The 24,077-nt window shown below is 47.0% G+C and overlaps 1 protein-coding gene across 3 annotated transcripts in view; it reads right to left on the bottom strand.

Moving 5' to 3' along the window:
- The window catches only part of CD53 (CD53 molecule), a 75,447-nt gene that overhangs the window by 12,488 nt on the left and 38,882 nt on the right, over positions 1 to 24,077 (bottom strand). For 2 of the 3 annotated variants that reach the window (XM_075335569.1, XM_075335571.1), the window contains exons 2-5: positions 13,740 to 13,819; positions 11,259 to 11,447; positions 9,671 to 9,745; positions 85 to 180 (exon numbers count right to left, since the gene is read on the bottom strand). In XM_075335569.1, coding sequence (XP_075191684.1) covers positions 85 to 180; positions 9,671 to 9,745; positions 11,259 to 11,447; positions 13,740 to 13,799 — 420 coding nt within the window. In that variant the 5' untranslated portion in view covers positions 13,800 to 13,819. Of the gene's footprint in view, positions 1 to 84; positions 181 to 9,670; positions 9,746 to 11,258; positions 11,448 to 13,739; positions 13,820 to 20,964; positions 21,034 to 24,077 lie in introns of those variants that run through there. The other variant, XM_075335570.1, reaches the window with a different exon arrangement.

Below are 24,077 nucleotides of genomic sequence, written 5' to 3'. Positions count from 1 at the left end.
ATTGCAGCTTTAGTGCACATGCCCTGATAGAACATTTAATTTCATAAACCTTTGATATATTTGTAACTGAATAATGATACTCACTTTTCTTTGAAAATCATCCCAAATTGTGGAATTATCTTTACTTTGTTTAAGATTATCAAAACTTTTTCTGAGCTGTTTTGTTACATAAGGCTCAATCTAGAATACAAAATACAGAGAATTAACAGATCACTGAGAACCTGGATGTATGGTTGGTAGGAATATGGTAAAATTAAAGGATTAAAGTGATTGTCCCGCCTAAAGGCCGCTTTACACACTGCGATCTCGCTAGCGAGATTGCTAGCGTCCGTACCCGCCCCCATCGTTTGTCTGTCACGCTCAAACCGTCACACTACTTACCTGCCTAGCGACGACTTTCTAAGGGGGCGGTTCGTTCGGCGTCACAGAAACATCACTAAGTGGCCGGCCAATAGAAGCGGAGGGGCAGAGATGAGCGGGACAAACATCCCGCCCACCTCCTTCCTTCCTCATTGCCGGCGGCTGCAGGTAAGGTGAGGTTCCTCGTTCCTGCGGTGTCACACATAGCGATGTGTGCTGCCGCAGGAACGAGGAACAACATCGTACCTGCAGCTGCAACGATAATTAGGAATGGACCCCCATGTCACCGATTAGCTATTTTGAACGTTTTTGCGACAATTCAAAATTGCTCATAGGTGTCACACGCAACGACATCGCTAACGCGGCCGGATGTGCGGCACAAATTCCGTGACCCCAACGACATCACTTTAGCAATGTCGTAGCGTGTAAAGCGGCCTTTAGTCAACAAGTCTGTAGTTACTATATGTGTCTGCAGAATTGTGAATCCTCACATTATGTGCACTGCGCGCTGTGGGGATTGTCAAGTGCCGATCCCCAGAGTGTTGGGCACGTGACTGCAGATGTGATTTTTATACATGTGGTCACGTACTGACTAGATGGGTGTGGCCTTCTCAATACAAGTGTATTGAATGAGTCGAGACACGTGTAGCCAGAATATGGCCAGAAATATTCAAATTGCATGCAAGACCACCTGTTCTGAACTCCGACACCAGAGAGTCTTCCCATTGCACAGTGTGCATGATGTGAGGATTCACATAAAGTGACTGCAGACTTGTAGCCTTAAGCGGGCTTTACACGCTGCGACATCGCTAATGCGGAGTCGTTGGGGTCACTGAATTTGTGACGCACATCCGGCCGCATTAGCGATGCCGTTGCGTGTGACACCGATAAGCGATTTTGCATCCTTGCAAAAACGTGCAAAATCGCTAATCGGCGACATGGGGGTCCATTCTTAAAAATCGTTACTGCAGCAGTAACGAAGTTGTTCCTCGTTCCTGCGGCAGCGCACATCGCTGCGTGTGACGCCGCAGGAACGAGGAAGCTCTCCTTACCTGCCTCCCGGCCGCTATGCGGAAGGAAGGAGGTGGGCAGGATGTTACGTCCCGCTCATCTCCGCCCCTCCGCTGCTATTGGGCGGCGGTTCAGTGACGCTTCAGTGACGTCGCTGTGACGCCGCACGGACCGCCCCCTTAGAAAGGAGGCAGTTCGCCCGTCACAGCTACGTCGCCGGACAGGTAAGTATGTGTGACGGCTGTTGTGCGACACGGGCAGCGATTTGCCCGTGTCGCGCAACAGATGGGGGCGGGTACCCACACTAGCGATATCGGGACCGATATCGCAGTGTGTAAAGTAGCCTTTAGGCTGGACAATTCCTTTAAAGAGAATCTGTCATCAGGTTTTTGCTACCTCATCTGACAGCTGCATAATGTAGGGAAAGAAACCCTGATTCCAACAAGGTATCACTTAAGGGAGAAAAGGTTGCTCACTCACCCACTCTGGGACTGCCAGCTTAAACCCTCTATTTTTACACTATGGGTAAGTCTGAATTACTTTGTCTCTACAGTATGACTATTTGACCCTGTGGTGTTCCTCTGTTATATGGCTCACTAGACTTAGTATCTACTACTCAGCTCATGGAGCAAAGATGGGTTAATGTGGCTAGTTTCCCAGGTGGGTGGGTGTGATAAAATCCACCTACCTCATTATTGATTATATGGAAAATGCACATTCTTATTATTGTATGTTTATTCTTCAATAAAAATTTGTTTTTATATTGGAATAAGTCTCCTTTAGTGTGTTTGCACTAAGTATTTAATTGTTTGGGAGTATATTCTATAAATATTGTCCATACAGGGGATTGTGACTGTTTTCACTATGACAAAATTGCGAAACTTTATTTTCCCCCTTTTGTCTATGACCTATTTGATATCACTTAAGGCCCTGTCACACACAGAGATAAATCTGCGGCAGATCTGTGGTTGCAGTGAAATTGTGGACAATCAGTGCCAGGTTTGTGGCTGTGTACAAATGAAACAATATGTCCATGATTTCACTGCAACCACAGATCTGCCAAAGATTTATCTCTGTGTGTGACAGGGCCTTTAGTTTACTGGGTGCAGCAGTTGTGACACAATCAGAATTCTTAAGGCCGCTTTACACGCTGCAATCTCGCTAGTGAGATCGCTAGCGTGTGTACCCGCCCCTGTCGGTTGTGCGTCACGGGAAAATCGCTGTCCGTGGCACACAACATCGCTCGGACCCGTCACACTTCTTACCTGCCTAGCGACGTCGCTGTGTCTGGCAAACCGCCTCCTTTCTAAGGGGGTGGTTCATTCGGCGTCACAGCGACGTCACTAAGCGGCCACCCAATCCAAGCAGAGGGGCGGAGATGAGCGGGCGAAATATCCCATCCACCTCCTTCCTCATTGCGGGCGGCCGCAGGTAAGGTGAGGTTCCTCGTTTCTGCGGTGTCACACATAGCGATGTGTGCTGCCGCAGGAACGACGAACAACCTGCGTCCTGCAACAGCAATGATATTTGGTAATGGAGCACCGTGTCAACGAGCAACGATAAGGTGAGTATTTTTGCTTGTTAGTGGTTGCTCATACGTATCACACGCAATGACGTCGCTAACGAGGCCGGATGAATGCATCATGAATGCCGTGTCCCCAACGACATCACTTTAATGATATCACTGCGTGTAAAGCGGCCTTTAGACGTGTCATGTAGCAGACTTTGCAAGTAGTAAACTGCTTATCAGTGTGACACGCTCACAGGGTCTGGGGGGGTTACTCGTCACCGGGTTGGTGTAGGGGGTGGGATGTCACAGCGGCCAGGCCTGGTTCCGTGACCCCAGCGATGTCAATAAAGATGGAGGAGTTATTTACAGGGGAGTAGAGTTTGTATTCATAATGCCACCTGTAGTTTGCGGGTAATATAGAAGCCGCCGCTGCGGGAGGTATCCTCTGGGGCAGATGGTAGCGCAGCTTGGTTGGTGCAGCTCTCCACAGGCAGAGCTCCGGCCTCAGGGATGTTGGGAGTCGTAGTTTCCTGCTGCCGTGCAGCTACGGCGAGGGTAGGGCGCGGGAAGGATTGGACGACACAGGGTTTGCAGTCAAACTTACTGACTGAATTATCACCGCCTCTGGAGTGCGGAGCTCCGCTGTCATAGGCTCCAGCCGATTCCGAATAGTTCAGAGGCCAATGGTGGTGCTTCTTCCTGTGTCCCCTTCCTTTTGGTAGTCCTTACACTCCAGCCCATGACTAGTGGAACGGGTCACGGGTGCCTGTCGCACTCCCCGTGAGCCCTGGGATCCCCCCTTCTATCTGAGAACCTGGGTCGAGCGCTCTAGCTCAAGACCACGACTCCCTGGCTTTTCTGAGAGCTCTTCCAATTCGTGTCTGATGACGGTTGGTTTCCTTTTCCTTTACTCGGTGTGTGTGTGTGTCGCCTCACTCCCCTTTGATGATGCCCCACCCCCCGGGTTGCTGAACTAGTGGGCAGGAGGTCCCATACCTCGTGATGGCCACCCCCAGCACCCTACCCTAACCCAGTCCCAGTGGGAGGGCAACTGACTATGTGTTGTATGGATTGTGGTGTTTACCGGCAATGACCTCCTCTGTACCCGGGATGAATACTGCACCTCAGCCGAGGTGCAGTACCCTGTGGCGATTGAAGCCTCAGGGGCGCCACAAGTGCTGGGTGCTAAGTTGGACCAGATCTCATGAGGAACCTATTCTGGGCAGTTATACTCTCCTGCTGAAAAAAACCCTCATTGTATTGAAACTACAGCATACAGCCTAATAAGTGATACATCCTTGAAATCAGTGTCTCAGCCCCTATCTCATGCTGTCCTCAGATTACATAGCAAAAACCTGCTGACATATTCCATTTAAATAGGACCAACCACCAGGATTTTCATATATAAACTAAAGCCAGAACTATACTGGCACTATCATGCTGATTCTAAACAAGCCTTTACTTGTGAAATTGGATGTATACGAATTTGCTAGTTATTCCCACCCCTGTCTGCCTGCCTGTCCTTTCTCCTCCGTCTCAGTAATTACAGTGGGAAGAAGGAAGGAGGAATGACAGGGGGAGGAAGGACAGGCAGGCAGACAGGGGTGGGAATAGCCAGCAACACCTGACCCACCTATTAGATATTCCGTTGCACCTATCAAACAACAGTGCATTTCACAAACTTTACTTGCCTGTATTTCAAAAAGTATACATCTGATCTCACAACTAAAGGTATGTTTCGAATCAGCATGATAGTGCCAGTATAGTACAGGCTTTAGTTTGTATATGAAAATCCTGGTGGTTGTTCCTCTTTAAGCTATGCTTCTGCCCAGAAACATAAAAGTAGAATGGAACCCATTGCCCTGTGGCTGTGAGGGTATGCTGGGAGTAGTTTGAGAATAGTCCCGCAGACTGCTGATCCTTGTTAGAAAAATATATTACTGTACTTTTAATAGACATCTATTTGTAATGTATAACCAACCAGATATAAAATGGTACATGTATCACATACATCACGTAGAGTAAAGCACTAAACAATAAAAAAAAAGTTTATTATTATACTTCCACTACACTACGAGCAATGTGAACCTGGGCAAGGCTACTGGCTCCACAATATTAGCACATAGGAAGTAGGAAATGCAATTTTTATCCTCCAAATTACAAAAAATAGTTGGACATAAATAAATAAATAGATTTAAATATATACATTTTCTGACAATAGGGTGATGATAGTGTGGCGCCCTGGACAAGCTAGGTCGTCACAGGTACTACACCAACACACCCCACATCCCGGCTAGCCACACCTAAGTCAAACACAAATCCTTGTTGCCTTCCTCCAGGGGCTGATGTCCACACCAGGGGGTGGGCCAGGCGGTTGGTCCCGCCCACCGAGGAGTTCACAGTCCTGGAGGCGGGAAAAGTTAGCAGATTAGTTTTGGAGTTTGGAGAGTGAAGTGGTAGAGGAGCTGCCTGACTGTGTCCGGGTGTGTGGCCTGGGCACATACAGCAAAGTTGGCAGACGGTGGTGACCGTCTGCAGGAGAGGCTGATTGCAGTGAACCGTACGGACCGGGGACGGGCGGTGGCCCGCCGATACCGGATCGGGGAGTGAAGAGAAGCCAGCACCATTCGGCAGGGCCTAAGGACCCCGACCAGGCTAGGAGTCGCCGTAAAACCGTCAAATTCGTTAGCGAAGGGAACCTCCGGGGTTTCCCAGCAGTCAAGACCCGATTGAAGGCAACAGCTCACACCGTAAAGGGAAACACAGTCACCGCCAAGGCTACAGTTCCCAGGGCCAGAGCCTGCGGGCAAAAGGGGCTCCCTCAGCATCCATCCAAGCTGGGGAGCGGGTTACCGGTGGGAAGCCATTGGAACCGTAAACACAACACAGGTGCAGGGAAAGGCAGTCACCATCAACCTACCGGGAGGAGAACAACCGCAGCCGCCTGTGGGACCCGTCCATCCAGCCGTTTGTTTGACCAGAGACTCCGTGTGAATTACTGGCTGAGTGAGTACCACCGTGCCGTGCGGCACAGCGCTGTCCCCGCGACCCTGCACCTCACCAGGCCCCGTAACCCGCCTGTCATCCCTAAAACCCTCACCGGGGCCCCGGGACAACCAACCCCCTACCCACGGAGGGGAGAACTAACATCCAAGCTGCTCCCTGTCATCGCTCCCGGGATCCCCGTCCAGAGCAGCGGTGGTGACACAACTTCACCACAACCGTCAGTGGCGTCACGGACAATATCCCCAAATCACACACCAACCCCCCGTTTCACTCATGGGCGAGGAACGCAGCTCGAGTCCCCGGGATCCGGCCCACCACCGAGCAGCAGCAGCCGGACCTGAGCAGTGGGTGAGCGCAGCGTCCCCTCCTCCGCCCGCGACAACTTGACATCACAAACAGGATCTTACCGCTCTGCCGTCTGGTAGAGGTGCGCCTTGTGACCCCCAGAGGTGTCCGGCCGAAATTTTTGAAAAGCCGCCATTTTGGGCGCGAAAAGTCCCCGCTCGAGCGTCTTCCCGAGTAGTGAAAACTCGAAAGCTGAAACCCCGCCCCGAGAGAGGAGGAGCCGGAAAAAGACTAAGGGGGATGGATGGCGTCTGGCCGCATGTAGCCCGCGGCCATAAGAGCAGGGACGCCAGGACATGCAGCGATACTGGGTTCCTGGAAAGCACCATGGCCGAGATGCACAGCCCCACCAGCAACCCCGTAGTCCCCGCACCAGGCACCGCGGCGTGGGTGAGGGACCGGACCGCCCCACTGAGTAACCCTCTGCAGGCCCACATGCAGCTCCTCTTGGAAGAGTGGGAGGCCGACATGGCGAACGTGGTGGCTGCTATGCGGAGACGCGAGGTGGAGGAAGATCTGGAGGAGCGGATAAGAGACCCACGCCCCTGTATTCCCGAGAGATCGGCCACTGCGGCTGAGGGGCCCGGCCTGTACCCGCTCACCCTGTCACCTCCCCCGCGTTAGTCGCTGCCGCCCCGCCACTAGGCCCGCTACCCGCCCAACCGGTAGCGGTACCCTGCCCGTCCGCTCGAGCGCACCAACCGGCTGCAGACGCTCGGGGCCGCCCTGAACCGCTCCTGTGGGAGCCGCTGGGACCGCTGCCCCTTAACGAAGACGTATCAGAGGCCCCGGCAAGGATTGCACCAGGCGCTGAGCTCGAGCCCGGGACCTTAGCGTGGATGAAGGCCAGAGTAGTTGAATTCAACCACCGCCAGCAGAACCAGATATACCTCATGATGGAGCAGTGGACCAACGAGGTGGAGGCGCTGATTGCGACTGCCCCAATGTGTGAGAGGGGAGCCGAAGTGACGGAGCCAGCGATTGACCCACGCCTCCATGTCCCACAGGGACTGGCCATTGCTGCTGGGGGGCCCGGTCAGGTCTCGGCCCTCGTACTGTCCCTGCCCTTACCCATGGGGCGCCTCAGTGTTGACCGACCTGACCTGCTGCCCTGTGCTATCACCGAAAAACCTGGCGTGCTGAGTGCCGGAAACCTGGAGACTGCGGCAGCTGGCGGCAACCCGCCTGGTGCAGAGACAGTTGATAATGACTCCGGCCCCGGCCCCCCCTCTGAGTTCGAGGAGGCGAGTGAGCGCCTCCGCTATGAAGGAGAGTCGGTGGTTTTCTATAGTCCGCGCACTGGTGGGAATGGATACCGGGCGCCCCTCTCCCAGCAGGCCTGCCACTGCATGTTCGAAATGTTGGTGGCAGAGGATGAGGCCACCTCAGAGGAAGAGTCAGAGTGATGGCAGCGGAGCCCCGCTGCAAGTTGTCCCCGTTGGGACCACCTGTACCAGTTTGGAAGTTTGAATGATAAGTGAAGAATAATCAACCGAAGAAGTTTACCTGATTGAACCGTGATTGAACCAGCCGTTGCCGGCAACTGTTGTCCCCGTAGGGACAGTCTGCAACCGTTGCGTAAGGAACTGCTTACGGACAAGCCCGAGAACTTGCAGGGCAACCACAAACTTAGTGGAATGTAAATAAAAATGTTTTTGGCTTGATACCGTTGCCGCCTCCGGAGAGGCTAATTTGGGAGGATGGGCCTGGAGGAAAGGGATGGCCCAGGCCAGCCACTATCGTAACCGGTGGCAATCCTCCAGGGGGTTCAGAGGTCCCAATGGACACGGGTCCCCTGAAAGAGACAAAACCCGCTCGGGCAACTTGGTGCTGGACTGGGGTCAAGGGGTTCTGCCCGCTTCTTAGGGGCAGCATCAGGGCCAGGTTGTTTGGGTGGGAGAAGAGCGGAAGCCATACCGTAGAAAATATTTGTGATGTTTTTATATGTGCTTTTACCGTTTTTACTCTTTTGCAATTAAACAAAAATAAAACCGGTGATGGACGGGCAGCCCACGGATGGTCTGCATTTTACTAAGGGGGAATGTGGTGCCCTGGACAAGCCAGATCGTCACAGGTACTACACCAACACACCCCACACCCCGGCTAGGCACACCTAAGTCAAACACAAATCCTTGTTGCCTTCCTCCAGGGGCTGATGTCCACACCAGGGGGTGGGCCAGGCGGTTGGTCCCGCCCACCGAGGAGTTCACAGTCCTGGAGGCGGGAAAAGTTAGCAGATTAGTTTTGGAGTTTGGAGAGTGAAGTGGTAGAGGAGCTGCCTGACTGTGTCCGGGTGTGTGGCCTGGGCACATACAGCAAGGTTGGCAGACGGTGGTGACCGTCTGCAGGAGAGGCTGATTGGAGTGAACCGTACGGACCAGGGACGGGCGGTGGCCCGCTGGTACCGGATCGGGGAGTGAAGAGAAGCCAGCACCATTCGGCAGGGCCTACGGACCCCGACCAGGCTAGGAGTCGACGTAAAACCGGTCAAATCCGTTAGCGAAGGGAATCTCCGGGGTTTCCCAGCAGTCAAGACCTGATTGAAGGCAACAGCTCACACCGTAAAGGGAAACACAGTCACCGCCAAGGCTACAGTTCCCAGGGCCAGAGCCTGCGGGCAAAAGGGGCTCCCTCAGCATCCATCCAAGCTGGGGAGCGGGTTACCAGTGGGAAGCCATTGGAACTGTAAACACAACACAGGTGCAGGGAAAGGCAGTCACCATCAACCTACCGGGAGGAGAACAACCACAGCCGCCCGTGGGACCCGTCCATCCAGCCGTTTGTTTGACCAGAGACTCCGTGTGAATTACTGGCTGAGTGAGTACCACCGTGCCGTGCGGCACAGCGCTGTCCCCGCGACCCTGCACCTCACCAGGCCCCGCAACCCGCCTGTCATCCCTAAAACCCTCACCGGGGCCCCGGGATAACCAACCCCCCTACCCACGGAGGGGAGAACCAACATCCAAGCTGCTCCATGTCATCGCTCCCGGGATCCCCGTCCAGAGCAGCGGTGGTGACACAACTTCACCACAACCGTGGGTGGCGTCACGGACAATATCCCCAAACCACACACCAACCCCCCTTTCACTCACGGGCGACTCCCCGGGATCCGGCCCACCGCTCGAGCCACCACCGAGCAGCAGCAGCAGCAGCCGGACCCAAGCAGTGGGTGAGCGCAGTGTCCCCTCCTCCACCCGCGACAATAGCCTCATAACATCTGTGTGTGTAACTGCCACAATACATTTCAGTCAGTTCACAACATGAAAAGTCTGAGGGCCTTTATATGTGAAAATGGTCCGGGATAGCACTTTGTCCTTTAACACCGCTCTCTCAAGTTCACAATGATCTGTGAACCTCCTCTTCTGGCAGCCCCATAGAGAATAAATGCCATTTTATCATAGCGATAAACGTATCTTACTTTTAGATCACATATCTTACCTCTTTATCGTATACGAAGAGGACAATTGCCAGTACAACTTCGATCAGTAGGATAAGCAGGAGCAAAATGAAGAACTAAGACACACAAAAGCAAAAAGTCATTCTGAAAAATTGCAAAATTAAAGGGGTAAAATCAAATATTTCTAACAGAAATCATAATGGGGCCCATATTGGAGTGCTGATCTTAATGCAGTACATTTGAATGCAGATTTCTATAGACATCCATATGGTTTTTTTTGTCTATCACATTTAAGTATCTTTACTTGATTTTTCAACATGTAATGGGAACAGTCACAGTGTCACTGCATAGCACAAGGTATCAGCGTGCCCTGAACAGAGCCTAAAGCTGGCCATGGAGAAAAAGCCAGTTTCACACATCTATGTCTTGTGATCGGTAGTTTCACTGCAATGAACGGTCTTGCAACATGTCTCTTCTTGGGTCAGAAAAGTGCATTACAGTCCAAGAACAAACCACAAAACATGGATGTGGTAAATCCGCCTTAGACACCTCTTGACAGTAAATGTTTGAGAAAAAAGGATCAGGCAGTTGCATTTCAGCATGCCCAATCCTTTTGTTCCCAGGGAGATAAGCTGAGTGGCACCTGGCAGCTGCTTACTCCCCTTTTCTTACATAGAACACATAGACACTCAGTAAGGCCTAAGCCACATGGCATGAAAATCGGTGCGAGTGGAATGCTATAAAAATATCGCATTCCACTCAGACCAATATTAGCCTGTGTGTCAGCACCCATGAGCGATTATTTTCTCAGCCCTAATCGGACCGAGAAAACAATCGCAGCATGCTGCAACTGTAATGCGATCCTGTTTTCTCTCTCACTCATTCAAGTCTATGGGGCGAGAGAAAAATCGCACTGCACTCGCGGTACACCGGTGTACCATGAGTGCAGGGCAAGAATGGCAATAGCTGGCTACGGAGGAGAGAGGGAAATAAATTCCTCTCTCCCCTCCTCAGCGCCGGCCCTCCCCCCGCAGCTGAGATCCGCTTGCACGATTAGACCTCAGTCGCAGGGACACTCGCATGACACTTGGCTCTGCTGTGCTGCCAGTGTGAGCAGAGTGTCATGTGAGGGGATCGCAGTAATCCCCGTGTGGCCCCAGCCTAAAGGTAATAGATATCAGCTAAACAAGCATTTAACAGGTGACTTGTATTTAATCTGTACATTCTATGTAGATTGTATATTGCCCAAAAATCCCCAAATGTAAATTGTCCCACATAACAAAATAACTAGAGATGAGCGAACCTGAGGTTCGATGTTCGTACCAAGCACAGACATTACGGGTGCTTTACATATGCAAACCACTCTCATGAGCATCTAGGGCTTGGGTACGCTCGGTTCTCAGTCCAGAGTGAGTTGCTTGCAGTGTTTGATCGGCTCGCACTCGGTGTAACAACAGCGTGATCAGATGTTGAGTGCACCAAAAAAATACAAAACCTGCCCATCCACCCCAATAAGTCATCTGTTTTGGCTGGCCGCATGGGCGCGGAAACCTGAACTGCCCAATTAGTAACTTCCAATATTTCATTTAATTTTCTAAATGTATTAAAATAATTAACACCAATACTCACAGTAAGAAGTAAACATTTGTTCTCTTTTATTGCCCCCATACATCCTAGAAATCCGAATACCATTATAACACAGCCAAACAGTATAAGGACATTGCCAATTGTAATAGAGGGGCTATCGGGAAACAGGGTCCCATAAACATTGTGAACAACAAAGTAGATTCCAATGGCTATTACGGCACATCCGGTAACCTACAAAAGGTGGACAATATCAGAACAGGTTTACACTTTATGAACGAACTGATAAAAATAGCAAGTATAAAGACAGGAAAGCAAACATTATATACTAACATTCTAGAACAAAACTAGTTGACGGATGGATCTTATTCAGTGTGTTTGGTAAAATTGCTAAACAATAAACAGGAATCAACAAACAGCTTTACACTACCTGCACACCTAAATAACAACATTGAGAATTAGCTATTAAAGGGAACCTTTCATTTCCCCAAATGCTATTGACCTGCAGATATGAGGTTAATTTACAGATTAATATTGTTAGTTACAATGCTGTCTATCCATATTGCTGAAAGCGCAGCTACCAAGAGGAAATTAACTTTATTCCTCCAGGAAGCCACCGGCTTTAAGTCATAAAAGCTTGCCCAGAGCGGCTTCAGTCACCATTCAATACATAGTGAGTGGTGGCCATAAGCATGTTACGACACTCTGACAGCCGGTTCTGCACAGATGCACTGCAGAGTGAGCTGTGAAAGTGCTGGTACATGCTGAACCTGCTCCATTACCCGTATGACTGAAAGCCAGTGACTTCCAGGAGAATTTTCACCCGGTAGCTGGGCTTTCAGTAAGTTAGCTGAACAGCATTATAACACTTTTAACCTGCAGATTAAAGCCTTTCGAGCAGGTTATTGATCACAGATCCATGGGGGGGCTGATGCCCGGTAGTCCCACAATCAACTGTTGCCAGTTCTCTTTAACCCCTCTGGTGATTTTCCAATTTCCATTTTTGTTTTTGCCTTCCCCTCTTCCGAGAGCAATAACTTTTTATTTTTAAGTCAATATTGCCATATGAGGGCTTATTTTTTTGCGGGATGAGTTGTCATTTTTAATTAAATCATTAGTTTTACCATATAGTGTACTGAAAAACGGGAAACAAATTCCAAATGTGGAAAAATAGTGAAAAAAGTGCAATTGCACGATAGTTTTGGGGCAATTTTATTCACCATGTTCACTATATGGTAAAATTGATGTGTTATTATGATGCTACATGTCTGTACAAGTTCACAGATACCAAACATGTATACTTTTACTTTTATCTAAGGGTTGCAAAAAAATTCAGAAGTTTGTCTAAAAAAAGAGTAGCGCTTTTGTCGCAATATTCCGAGACCTGTAGCTTTCTCATTTTTTAGTATCTGAGGCTTAGTGATGGCTTATTTCTTGTGTCTTGAGCTGATATTTTTAGTTATTCAATTTGTGTGTAGATGAGATGTTTTGATTGCCAGTTATTGCATTTTAAAAATGTTGCAGTGATCAAAAAATCTCGTCACGCCATGTACCAATCAGATTAAGTGAGTTTATATTTTGATAGATTGGGTATTTCTGAACATGGCAATACCAAATACAGTATATGTATTTTTTATTTTTTCAACTATTTTAATTTTAATACTGAGGGCAATTTGTACTTTTTTTTTTTTTTAAACTTTTTTTACATTTTTTTATTTTACTTTTAATTTTATTTTGCCTGTGCATTTCTGCTGATCAGAGCAGCATTGCTCTGATCAGCAGAAATGCTCATCTCCTGTGCGTGACGGCACTCTGTCATCTCTCACAGGAAGTGAACCATGACTGCGGTAGGGGTCATGATTTGACCCTGCGCTACCATGAACACACATTGGCACCCTAGTGATCGTGTCACAGGGCTGTTGAAAGGGGTGGGGAATGGCGCGATCCCTGCTGTGGCCATTTAAATCGAGCTGTCAATATTTGACAGCACAATCTAAGTAGTTAACAGGTGTGCATTTAAGTAGTAAATCAACACAGCAATATAGGATCTGCAGAGAGATCAGCTTACAAGAACAGAGTATGTAGCAGAACTATATTGGGAAAGTGTTAGATAGGAAGTGTTAGGACAAATTGAAAAGGGGGTGTCACATTAATTTTGGAAAACCCCTTTAATGTAAACAGTGTTGGAACCAAAACAGCATAGCTCTGTTCACTGTGCAGTGGCCGTTAATGTGGCCATAGAGACTATACATGGACAGCATAGTGTTGTCATGTGAATATACCCTTAGTTTACGGTGTTTCTCCTGCTTTATAACATGTTGCCTAAAGATTGGGCACCATGTATTATTGACATGTCCCCTTTAAGTACAGGTTTTATTTGCATCTATACTTAATAGATATCATAACCAAATAAGATGGCAATACTCATTTGGAAGTATATTGAAATGTGCTTGTTATTCAAGACATGTTCTATTCGCAATGACTAGATATATACTGTATATACTGTATATACCTATTTAAACTTACCCAAAACAATAAATTGAAGACAAATAGTGTATACTTCAGCATTTGTATATATTTTCCCATGGTTACTGCGATGTATAATTCTGGAAGATGAAAAACGAAAAGATGACATGTGAAGTATAAACAGTACTAACCTTGTTTTACTATCTTACATTATTAATTGCATCGTATAGTGACTGCAGAGTGTAAGGATACAGGCACCAGGTACAGCTGTAACTCCACCACTATACACTATATATCGGAAAACCAGGGTTTCAAAAAATTGATTGTTAATTCACTGTTAATTGGTTTTTCACATAAACAATAATCTAAAAATGTCAGTTGCTCATATGTATGCCCCAGTGGCGTACCACCAATGGAAGCAGACCACGTGGCCACAATGGGGCCCGTGAGTCAGGGGCGTCCAGTGCCAGCACATTCAACTGTATCGGCATTCTCAATCATTCTCCCACTACATCTGAAATCTGATGTCTCAGCGTAGTGGGTATGATGCTCACTGTGCCAAGATGTGCATAACTGTAGACTACATACTGAGGAGAACAGAGCAGCCAGTTAACGGGGCGAGGTAGCTATTTATTTTGTATTAAATCAGTGAGTACACTGGTGGCCATAAATCTACATGTAGGACTATAGGGTGTATTATACTATATACAGGACCATGGTGTATGCATTATACTATGTGCAGGACTATGGGACGTGCATTGTACTATATGGAGGACTATGGGGTGCATTATACAAAATGGATGAGGATGCATGGTGCATTATTCTATATAGAGGATTATACATGGAAGGAATATCAGGTGCATTATACTATATGAAGGACTATGGGCTGTGCATTATATTGTATGGAGGAGTATGGGGTGCATTTTACTGTATAGAGGACTATGGGGGATGCATTACACAATATGCATGACTATGGGGGTGTAGTATACTATTTTGAGAACTATGGGGGGAATTATACAATATGGAGGACTACAAGGAGTGCATATAAGAAGGTTGATTTCTTTGGTCGATCATGGTGAGGCCTGTTCTCAGTGGAACCTGTGTTGTTAAACTGCTGTATGGTCTTGGCCACCTTGCTGCAGCTTAATTTCATGGTTTTGGAAACCTTCTTATAGCCTAGGCAATCTTTTTGTAGAGCAAAAACTCTTTTTTTTTTCAGATCCTCAGAGAATTCTTTGCCATGAGGTGCCATGTTAAACTTCCAGTCACTATTATGACAACGTGTGAGGGGTAACTCCAAATTTAACACACCTGCTCTCCATTCACACCTTAGACCTTGTAACACTAATAAGTCACATAATACAGGGGAGGGAAAAATAGCTACATTATATAAACATAGATAGGGGAGAATAAGTATTTGATATACTGCCGATTTTGTAATTTTTCACAAAGAATGGAGAGGTATATAATTTTTTATCGTAGGTACACTTCAACTGTGACAGACAGAATAAAAAAAAATCCGGAAAATCACATGTATGATTTTTAAATAATGAATTTGTATTTTATTTGACAAAATAAGTATTTTATATAATAGAAAAACAGAACTTAATATTTAGTACAGAAACGTTTTCTGTTGTCCATGACCAAGTTTACACACACTGCAGCAGGGATTTTGACCCATTCCTTCATACAGATCGCCAAGTCTTCCAGATTTTGTGGCTGTCTTTGGGCAATATTGAGTTTCAGCTCACTCCAAAGATTTTCTATTGGGTTCAGGTCTGTAGATTAGCTAATGCTTCTTACAGAGTCACTCCATAGAAGGCCTGATTGTGTGTTTAAGGTCATTGCCTTGTTGGAAGACCCAGCAATGAACCATCTTGAATTCTCTTACTGAGGGAAGGAGGTTTTTGGCCAAAATCTTGCAATACATGACCCCATCCATCCTCTCTTTAATATGGTGCAGTTGTCCTGTCCCCTTTGCAGAATAGCACCCCCAAGGTATGATGTTTGCACTCCCATGCTTCACAGTTTTGAATGGTGTTTTTGGGGTTGAACTCATCCTTCTTCTTCCTCCAAACACGGCGAATGGAACTGATTCCAAAAAGTTCTATTTTTGTCTCATCTGACCACATAACCTTCTCCCATACCTCCTCTGGATCATCCAGATGGTCACTAGCGAACTTCAAACTAACCTGGACATGTACTGGCATGAGCAGGGGGACATTGTGTGCCCTGCTGAATTTTAATCCATGAAGTCATAATATGTTACCAACAGTAATCTTTGAGACTGTGATCCCAGCTCTCTTCACTTTATTGGCATGGTCCTTCCGTGTAATTCTGGGTTGATTCCCATGAGGTGATATCTTGCATGAAGCCTCAGACCGAGTAAGATTGACAGTCATCTTGTGTTTCTTCCATTTTCTAATAATTGTGCCAACAGTTGTTGCCTTCTCACTAAGCTGCTTGCATGTAGCTCACCTCAGCTTCTGCAGGTCTACAATTTTGTCCCTGGTGTCCTTAGACAGCGCTTTGGTCTTGGCCATGGTGGAGAGCTTGGAGTGTGATTGACTGAGTGTGTAGACAGGTGTCTTTAATAATGGTAATGAGTTCAAACAGGTGCAATTAATACAAGTAATGGGTGGAGAGTAGGAGGGCTCCTTAAAGAAAAAATAACAGGTCTGTGAGAGCCAGAATTTTTGTAGGTTGGTAGGTGATCAAATACTTATTTCATGCAATAAAATGAAAATTAATTATTTAAAAATCATACAATGTGGATTTTCTGGATTTTCCTTTTGGATTCTGTCTGTCATAGTTGAAATGTAACTATGATAAAAATTACAACAGACCTCTCTATTCTTTGTAGGTGGGAAAACTTGCAAAATCGTGAGGGTATCAAATACTTATTTTCCCCAATGTACATATATTTATATATGTCCATATATATATATATCTATATATATATATATATATATATATATATATAGATATATATATATATCTATCTATATATATATAAATATATATATATTAGTGTGTCCACCCATATCTTATCCACCGCCATTAACTTGAGAACGGCGGCAGCTATAGGCATATAAGTGGTGTCTAGGTATAGTAAAGTAGCCATGCGCAACTCAATGAAACCACCTATAGTGCCACCTGGTGGAAGACAACGAAGTTAGCATTTTTATCTCGAAAACAGAACGAGATAGAGAAAAAAAGTGAATTAAAAAATTGTAGGGCATCATCAATTCAATACGAATCGACACCTTGCATACAGAAATGCTATGATATGAAACGCATGACCCCCCCCAAAACATTGAATGCTGGTCACGCGTATGGCACTCATTTAACTTTGATGCTCAAAGTGGCCACCGTCAGCTGCAATGCACATCTGGACTCTGGACAGCATACTGTATCTTGCGGCACGTTGTGCAATATGGTAGGTAACATGTTTGCACAAGCATCTGTAATACATCGTCGTAGGTCCTGCAATGTTGGTGGAGGGGTCGCATACAGTTGCTGTTTGATGTGACCTCACAGAAAGAAGTCCAATGGAGTCAGGTCAGGTGAGCGTGGAGGCCACTCCACGCAGCCACCAACCCAATACCTTGTAGGAAGGTCTCCATGAGGTATTGCTTCACGTCCGCAGCCTTGTGAGTTTGACACATTCTAATCATAGATTTCTGTATGCAAAGTGTCGATTCGTATTGAATTGATGATCCCCTATAACTCTGTAATTCACTTTTTTTCTCTATCTCGTTCCATTTTTAGATAAACATGGTGACTCTGTTGTTTTCCACCAGGTGGTGCTATAGGTGGTTTCATTGAGTAGTGCATGGACACTTTACTATACCAAGACACTACTTCTATGCATATAGCTGCTATTCTGTCTCTTCCTGGTAGCAATGAATCCAACCGCTCTAATTATCAGTCCCTTAGATAACTGTATGGTTTTACTCACTCTACCGGCTTCCACAGATAATTCAACTCAGCCCAACGATGACTTGTAGAAAGACAAGGAGAAACGCTGTAGTTTTCTTCTAGAATCTTGTATTAAGTACAAAGTATAGGCAGGTGAAAAGGAATAATCTGTACAGGGTTGCAGATATGTCTCTTCAGTAATGGTTCCTCTAGACTAAACTGAAGGAGGAGGGAGGAGCTTTCTATACAGAAGCCAACTAAGGGAGGTACATAGGGACAAACTTCATACAGTCTAATCTACCTAGTAACAATAAGGAATTTCCTTATAGGAGGAAAAAATATGCAATGCAAGAATTATATACAACAGGTTGTTCCCATTCATGGGACACAACAGCTGCCACTGTTCTCAAGTTATTGGCGGTGGACAGGATATGGGTGGACACACTGTATATACATACATTTGGCTGTCGGTTCCGTCCGGGGCTCGTCATTATGACAGCCGCAAAAACAGTGCATGCTTGTTTCGGGCTGTTTACGGGTGCTTTCACATCAGCGTTTTTTTGCCTGTAGGCAAAAAAACACAAACCGCATATGACCACAATTGTTATTTTACCGGATCCTTCTACTTTTTATGGCTGCTGCGATAGATGCAGAGTGACATAGAATTTATCAGCCAGCACTGGAGTCAGCTGATCGGGGAATCAGCTGAACTCCTGATCTCACAGCCCGCACACGCTGCAATGGATGCAGGTTAATAGCAGTCTCTGCCTGCTGCCGATTACATGTGACCATGTGCGGGCTATGTGGTCAGGAGTTCAGCTGAGTTCAGATCAGCTGACTCCAGTGTCGGCTGATTACTTGTTCTGTGTATCCCTGCATCCATTGTAGAGTGTGCGGGCTGGAGTTCAACTGAGTTCAGATCAGCCGACTCCAGTGCCGGCCAAATTCAGCTGACCTGACAGCCCGCACACGCTGCTGCTGCTGGATGCAGGAGGACACAGATCAAGTAATCGGCCGACACTGGAGTCCGCAGATCTGATTATTTGTTCTGCTGGCTGAGTGGTCAGCAGTAGGGATGAGTGAGCAGTAAAATGCTCAGGCGCTCGATGGGCGAAGCCCATGTCAATTTTTTTTTTAAATTCATTAAAAAATTAAAAAAACAAAAAAACTTCCCAAACACAAAACCCTAACACTAGGGTTAGTGGTAAAAAAAAAATGACATGGGCTTCGCTATATTTTTGTATGCTAGCCAGGTACAGCAGGCAGGTACAACCCCCAGCTGCCTATTTGTACCCGGCTGGGAACCAAAAATATAGGGAAGCCCTTTTTTTAATTATTTCATGAAATAGTTAAAAAAAAAAACAACAACGTGGGCTTCGCCCAATTTTTGTGTCCAAACAGGTACAACTAGGCAACTGGGGATTGGAATCCGGAGTGCATGGTGGCCTCAGCTTTCTGGGCCCTCCCCCGCTGTGAATTGCAGTCTGCAGCCGTCCCAGAAAATGGCGCTTTCATAGAAGTGCCATCTTCTGGTGCTGTATCCAACTCTTCCAGTGGCCCTGGTGCCGGGTGGCACGCTGGGTAATAAGGGGTTAATACCAGCTTTGTTTTACTAGCTGGTATAAAGCCCAAGATTCTTGATGTCAGGCCAAGTTTGACACGGCCATTAAGAATCTCCAATAAAGGGTTAAAAAAAAAGATATCACACAGAGAAAAAATACTTTATTAGAAATAAATACACAGACACACTTAGGGACAAGAGAGAGAGAGAAAATTGATAAAAATGAATGGAAAAAAAGCACACAAAAACAGAAGAAAAACATGCAAGTAACCTAATAGGTGAAGAAATATTGCATCTAAACATCTAAAACTTGCCAAAAGCTCAGACACTGTCATATTTTACTACAAACTTTCAACTAACATATGACTACAATATATTAGCACAAGAAAAACACCATAAAGTGCAGCGATAAAATGCTTGCTTCATGGCACATTTGAAAGAGATTCTTCTAATGAAGATTAGAAACCTGCCATGTCCTACAACAATTTAACTTTATATGACCGTGACGCTAGCCACTACACTGACAAGTTGTGAAGGCCATGTCTCACTAAGCGACATCCCTAGCGACATCGCTGCTGAGTCACGGTTTTTGTGACGCAACAGCGATCTTGCTAGCGATCTCTTTATGTGTGACATCCAGCAACGACCTGGCCCCCGCTGTGAGGTCGCTGGTCGTTGCTGAATGTCCTGGACCATTTTCTTCAAAGGCGATGTCCTGCTGGGCGGGACGCATCGCTATGTTTGACACTGTGTGACAGAGTCCCAATGACAGCAGAGATCATTATACAGGTTGCTACTGTGACCTGTATCGTTACTGAGTCGTTGATAAGGTCTGACTGTGTGACATCTCACCAGCGACTTACCAGTGACTTTCCAGCGATCCTTGTCAGGTCGCATCGTTTTCGGGATCGCTGGTAAGTCGCTAAATTAGACGGGGGCTTGAGGCAGGATAGTCAAACGTTCCAGACGTTCCAGGAGAGCACGTCAAAATTAAGGGGATAGACAGAGGCGTACTCAGGTCATGGAATTGAGTCATAATACCTGGAGGGTAGCGGATCAGAACAGAGGCACAAGGCAAAAGGAAGGTCAAAAAAATCAAAGATCAGGCAGCATGAGATCAATTTCCAGAAAAGAGATACAAGAGGCCAACTAGCACAACTGAGTAGAAAACTAAGACTGGCAGTGCTCTGGGATAAACTGCTCATCTAAAAAGCTGGGCAATTACAAAAAATAGGGATCAACTTCAAAAACCCAGCACCTCCCAAAATGCGAGATGACAACTGAGCTGTCACTCAAAACACTGACAGCTCAGCAAGCTCCAGCTCCAGGTTGGACAATTGAGCTGTCACTCACCCAACTGACAGCCCAGCATGCCCTGAACAAAGAGAGGGGAATTGTGACAATGACTATATAGTCCTCAATTTTTATTTTTTTCAGACACTTTTTTTTTTTATCTATTGTTGGGGTGTTTTGTTTTGTTTTGTTTTTTCCCCCAATCTCTTTGTTTGTTGAAAACTTTAAACAAAAATGGAAAAAATTTAACTGAAATATAAACACACCCAAAACCTCGAATGCTAAAAATATATACATAAGAGGAAATACACATTAGTTTCATTACTGCTTTTATCTTCACTCATATTGTCTTTTCACTTTTGGTAGTAATGTACAAATACAAGTTATAGGATAGGCATTAACATGATTTAAATGAAACAACATGTATTTTTTGGTTTATAAACCGCACTTTTTTCCCCAAAAAATTGGGTGGAAAATTGGGGTGTGTCTTATTAGCTGAATGTAGCTTACCGGGGGGCGGTGAAGTGGGGTCTCAGGAAGTCTGATCATGGTTACGGTAATTCACATAGGTGCACTGTAGAGGCAACAGGAAGAAAACCCCCAAAACGGGAATGGTTAGCCAGGCGGTGGCAACAGACAATTACTCTCCTACCTTTCCTTAGTGAATGGTGAAAGTTTTGTTGCCTACAGCCTTATTCAGCATGAGTAGTTGTCACACATGTGACTAGTGGGGTTTATCTAGTACCTGGTAAACCCCAAGATGTTACAACCCACAGGGAACACAGAAGTCACGTTACAACAGAGGTCCCTGCCGCTAGGGAGAGGGTGTGAGGGGACACCTTCTGAACTCACCTCAAGCTGACTCCTGAGCTCCCTAGCGTACCTATATAGGTTCTTGTAACTTGTCGTCGAGTCGGATACCTTAGGCCTTCAGCTAGCCCTCCACTCACCCTGGCTAGGCAGACAAGATCACTAGACTCATCACTACAATACAGAAACACAAAGGAAGGAATATAAACAGGGGAAATAGACATGCAAGGAAAAACACTCCAGGTGGCTTCAGTGCAACCAACACCACTGCTGCACACAACACGACAGACTTCTTCCAGAGCAGGCTCCTTCCAAAGTGGACTACATAGAAATAAGGATTCAGTTTCTATGACAGGCATCATGTGATCAGATCACATGACTTAAATAGGGAAGGAGAATGATCCCAAAGACCCACACATGAGATTGGCAACTACAGCCCACAGCCAGGCAGGAAAGAGTGCTTAACTCTTGCAGCACCACAAGGAAGGAGATTATTATTATTATTATTATTTATTGTTATAGCGCCATTTATTCCATGGCGCTTTACAAGTGAAAGGGTATACGTACAACAATCATTAACAGTACATAACAGACTGGTACAGGAGGAGAGAGGACCCTGCCCGCGAGGGCTCACAGTCTACAGGGAATGGGTGATGGTACAATAGGTGAGGACAGAGCTGGTTGCACAGTGGTCTACTGGACTGAGGGCTATTGTAGGTTGTAGGCTTGTTGGAAGAGGTGGGTCTTGAGGTTCCTCTTGAAGCATTCCACGGTAGGGGAGAGTCTGATGTGCTGAGGTAGAGCGTTCCAGAGTATGGGGGATGCACGGGAGAAATCTTGTACGCGATTGTGGGAAGAGGAGATAAGGGAGGAGCAGAGAAGGAGATCTTGTGAGGATCTGAGGTTGCGTGCAGGTAGGTACCGGGAGACTAGGTCACAGATGTAGGGAGGAGACAGGTTGTGCATGGCTTTGTATGTCATGGTTAGTGTTTTGAACTGGAGTCGTTGGGTGATGGGAAGCCAGTGAAGGGATTGGCAGAGTGGCGAGGCTGGGGAGTAGCGAGGGGAGAGGTGGATTAAGCGGGCCGCAGAGTTTAGGATAGATTGCAGGGGTGCAAGAGTGTTGGAAGGGAGGCCAGAGAGCAGGAGGTTGCAGTAGTCGAGGCGGGAGATGATGAGGGCATGCACTAATGTTTTTGCTGATTCTTGGTTAACGAAAGCACCGATACGGGAGTTGTTTTTGAGTTGTAATCGGCATGAGGTGAAGAGGGCTTGGATGTGTGGCTTGAAGGATAGAGCAGAGTCGAGGGTCACTCCAAGGCAACGAGCTTGTGAGACTGGGGAGAGTGAGCAACCATCGAGTTTGATGGAAAGGCTTGTTGGAGGAGATGAGTGAGGAGGAGGAAAGACAATGAATTCTGTTTTTTCCATGTTAAGTTTTAGGAATTTAGGAGATGTGATTAAATAACAGTAGTGAACCTGCCAGCAGAAAGACACTGTGACCTTTTGACACCACATTCACCTGGGGTCTCCTCTGAGCGAGATATATACTCATGACAGCAGTTTGTTGATGAGTTAGTTTGTCCTGGGGAAATATATTTAGAGGTAGGCACAAATCTTCACAAAAAACGGCACTCCAACTGCTGTTAGGTACTGGGATGAAGTCATCAGAACCATTGTCAAACCCTATACTGGTGAATTGGGCCTTGAGCTTCTCCTGAAGCGAGACAATGCCCGGCGTCATGTGACCAGAATGTGTTGACAGTTCCAGGATGGTAAAGCCTAACTTAATTCCAATTGAGAACTTCTGGAACCTTATGTCAGTTTATTCAATGCCAAAAAGTAGCAACAGAAACTGTCTAGGAGCTCACTGACTCCCCGCTCCATGTTTTGGAGACCATCCTCCATGACACCATCTGCTGTCACTAGTGATTGGCAAGCACTAAAAGGCCTGGGTGCCCATTACTTGAGCCAAACAATTTCTAATGCTTTGGTGCACGCCTTGAGTAACGAGCATAATGTGACGCCCTGGCAAAACCAGGTAGTCACAGATAGGTCCCGCATAACACCATCCCCCACTTAGGAAGCACACAGCCAACCTAAAACCCTAGTCACCCCCCCCTTAGGGAAAGATAGACACACCTGTGGGCATGATCAGGCGGTTGGACACACCCACCCAGTGGTCCAGATAGCCCGGGGTGGAAAAACAGTAGTTAGTCTAGTTTGGAGTTGAGTTTGGAGAGGAGTGTGGGCTGGAGCTAAGTGTAGCTCCAGCAGTGAAAGTTCAAGTTGAACGGTGCCAGGGTAGGAGCCCTGGTACCTTGGCTAGGAGGCAGACGATGGTCTCCATCAGCAGGAGACGGGAAGATGGCTCGGCAGAACCGAGGTGGACCGGGACAGGGTTGTAGCCCGCCGGTACCGACACGGGGAACCGACCCGGAAACTGGAGCACAAAGGGGGGTACTCGGACCCTGAAGCCAGGACCGAAAACAAGCGGCCTGGTTAATTAACCGATTGAGGCCAGGACTACAGGTTCTGTCCCACCCAAAGTCCCTCATAGAAGACAACAGCCCACCGATAGGGATAAGAGTTCACCGCCAGGGCCCATAGATCCCAAAAGCCAGCGTCTGTGGGCACGGCTCCTTAGGCCACATCCAGCCGGGAGCGGACTCCTGAGTTTCAGACTAGGAAGTCCACCTTACACAAAAAAGTGCAGAAGAAAAGGATAGAGACCACCAGCCCGGGTGGGGGACCCGAATGCAACCGTCCGCGGCACCGGCCACCAGCACCTTGGTTTACCAGAGACTCGTGTG

This window comes from Anomaloglossus baeobatrachus, chromosome 2 (genome assembly GCF_048569485.1).
Source record: "Anomaloglossus baeobatrachus isolate aAnoBae1 chromosome 2, aAnoBae1.hap1, whole genome shotgun sequence".
Taxonomy (NCBI): Eukaryota; Metazoa; Chordata; class Amphibia; order Anura; family Aromobatidae; genus Anomaloglossus; species Anomaloglossus baeobatrachus.
This window is presented reverse-complemented; position numbering and strand designations above follow the sequence as displayed.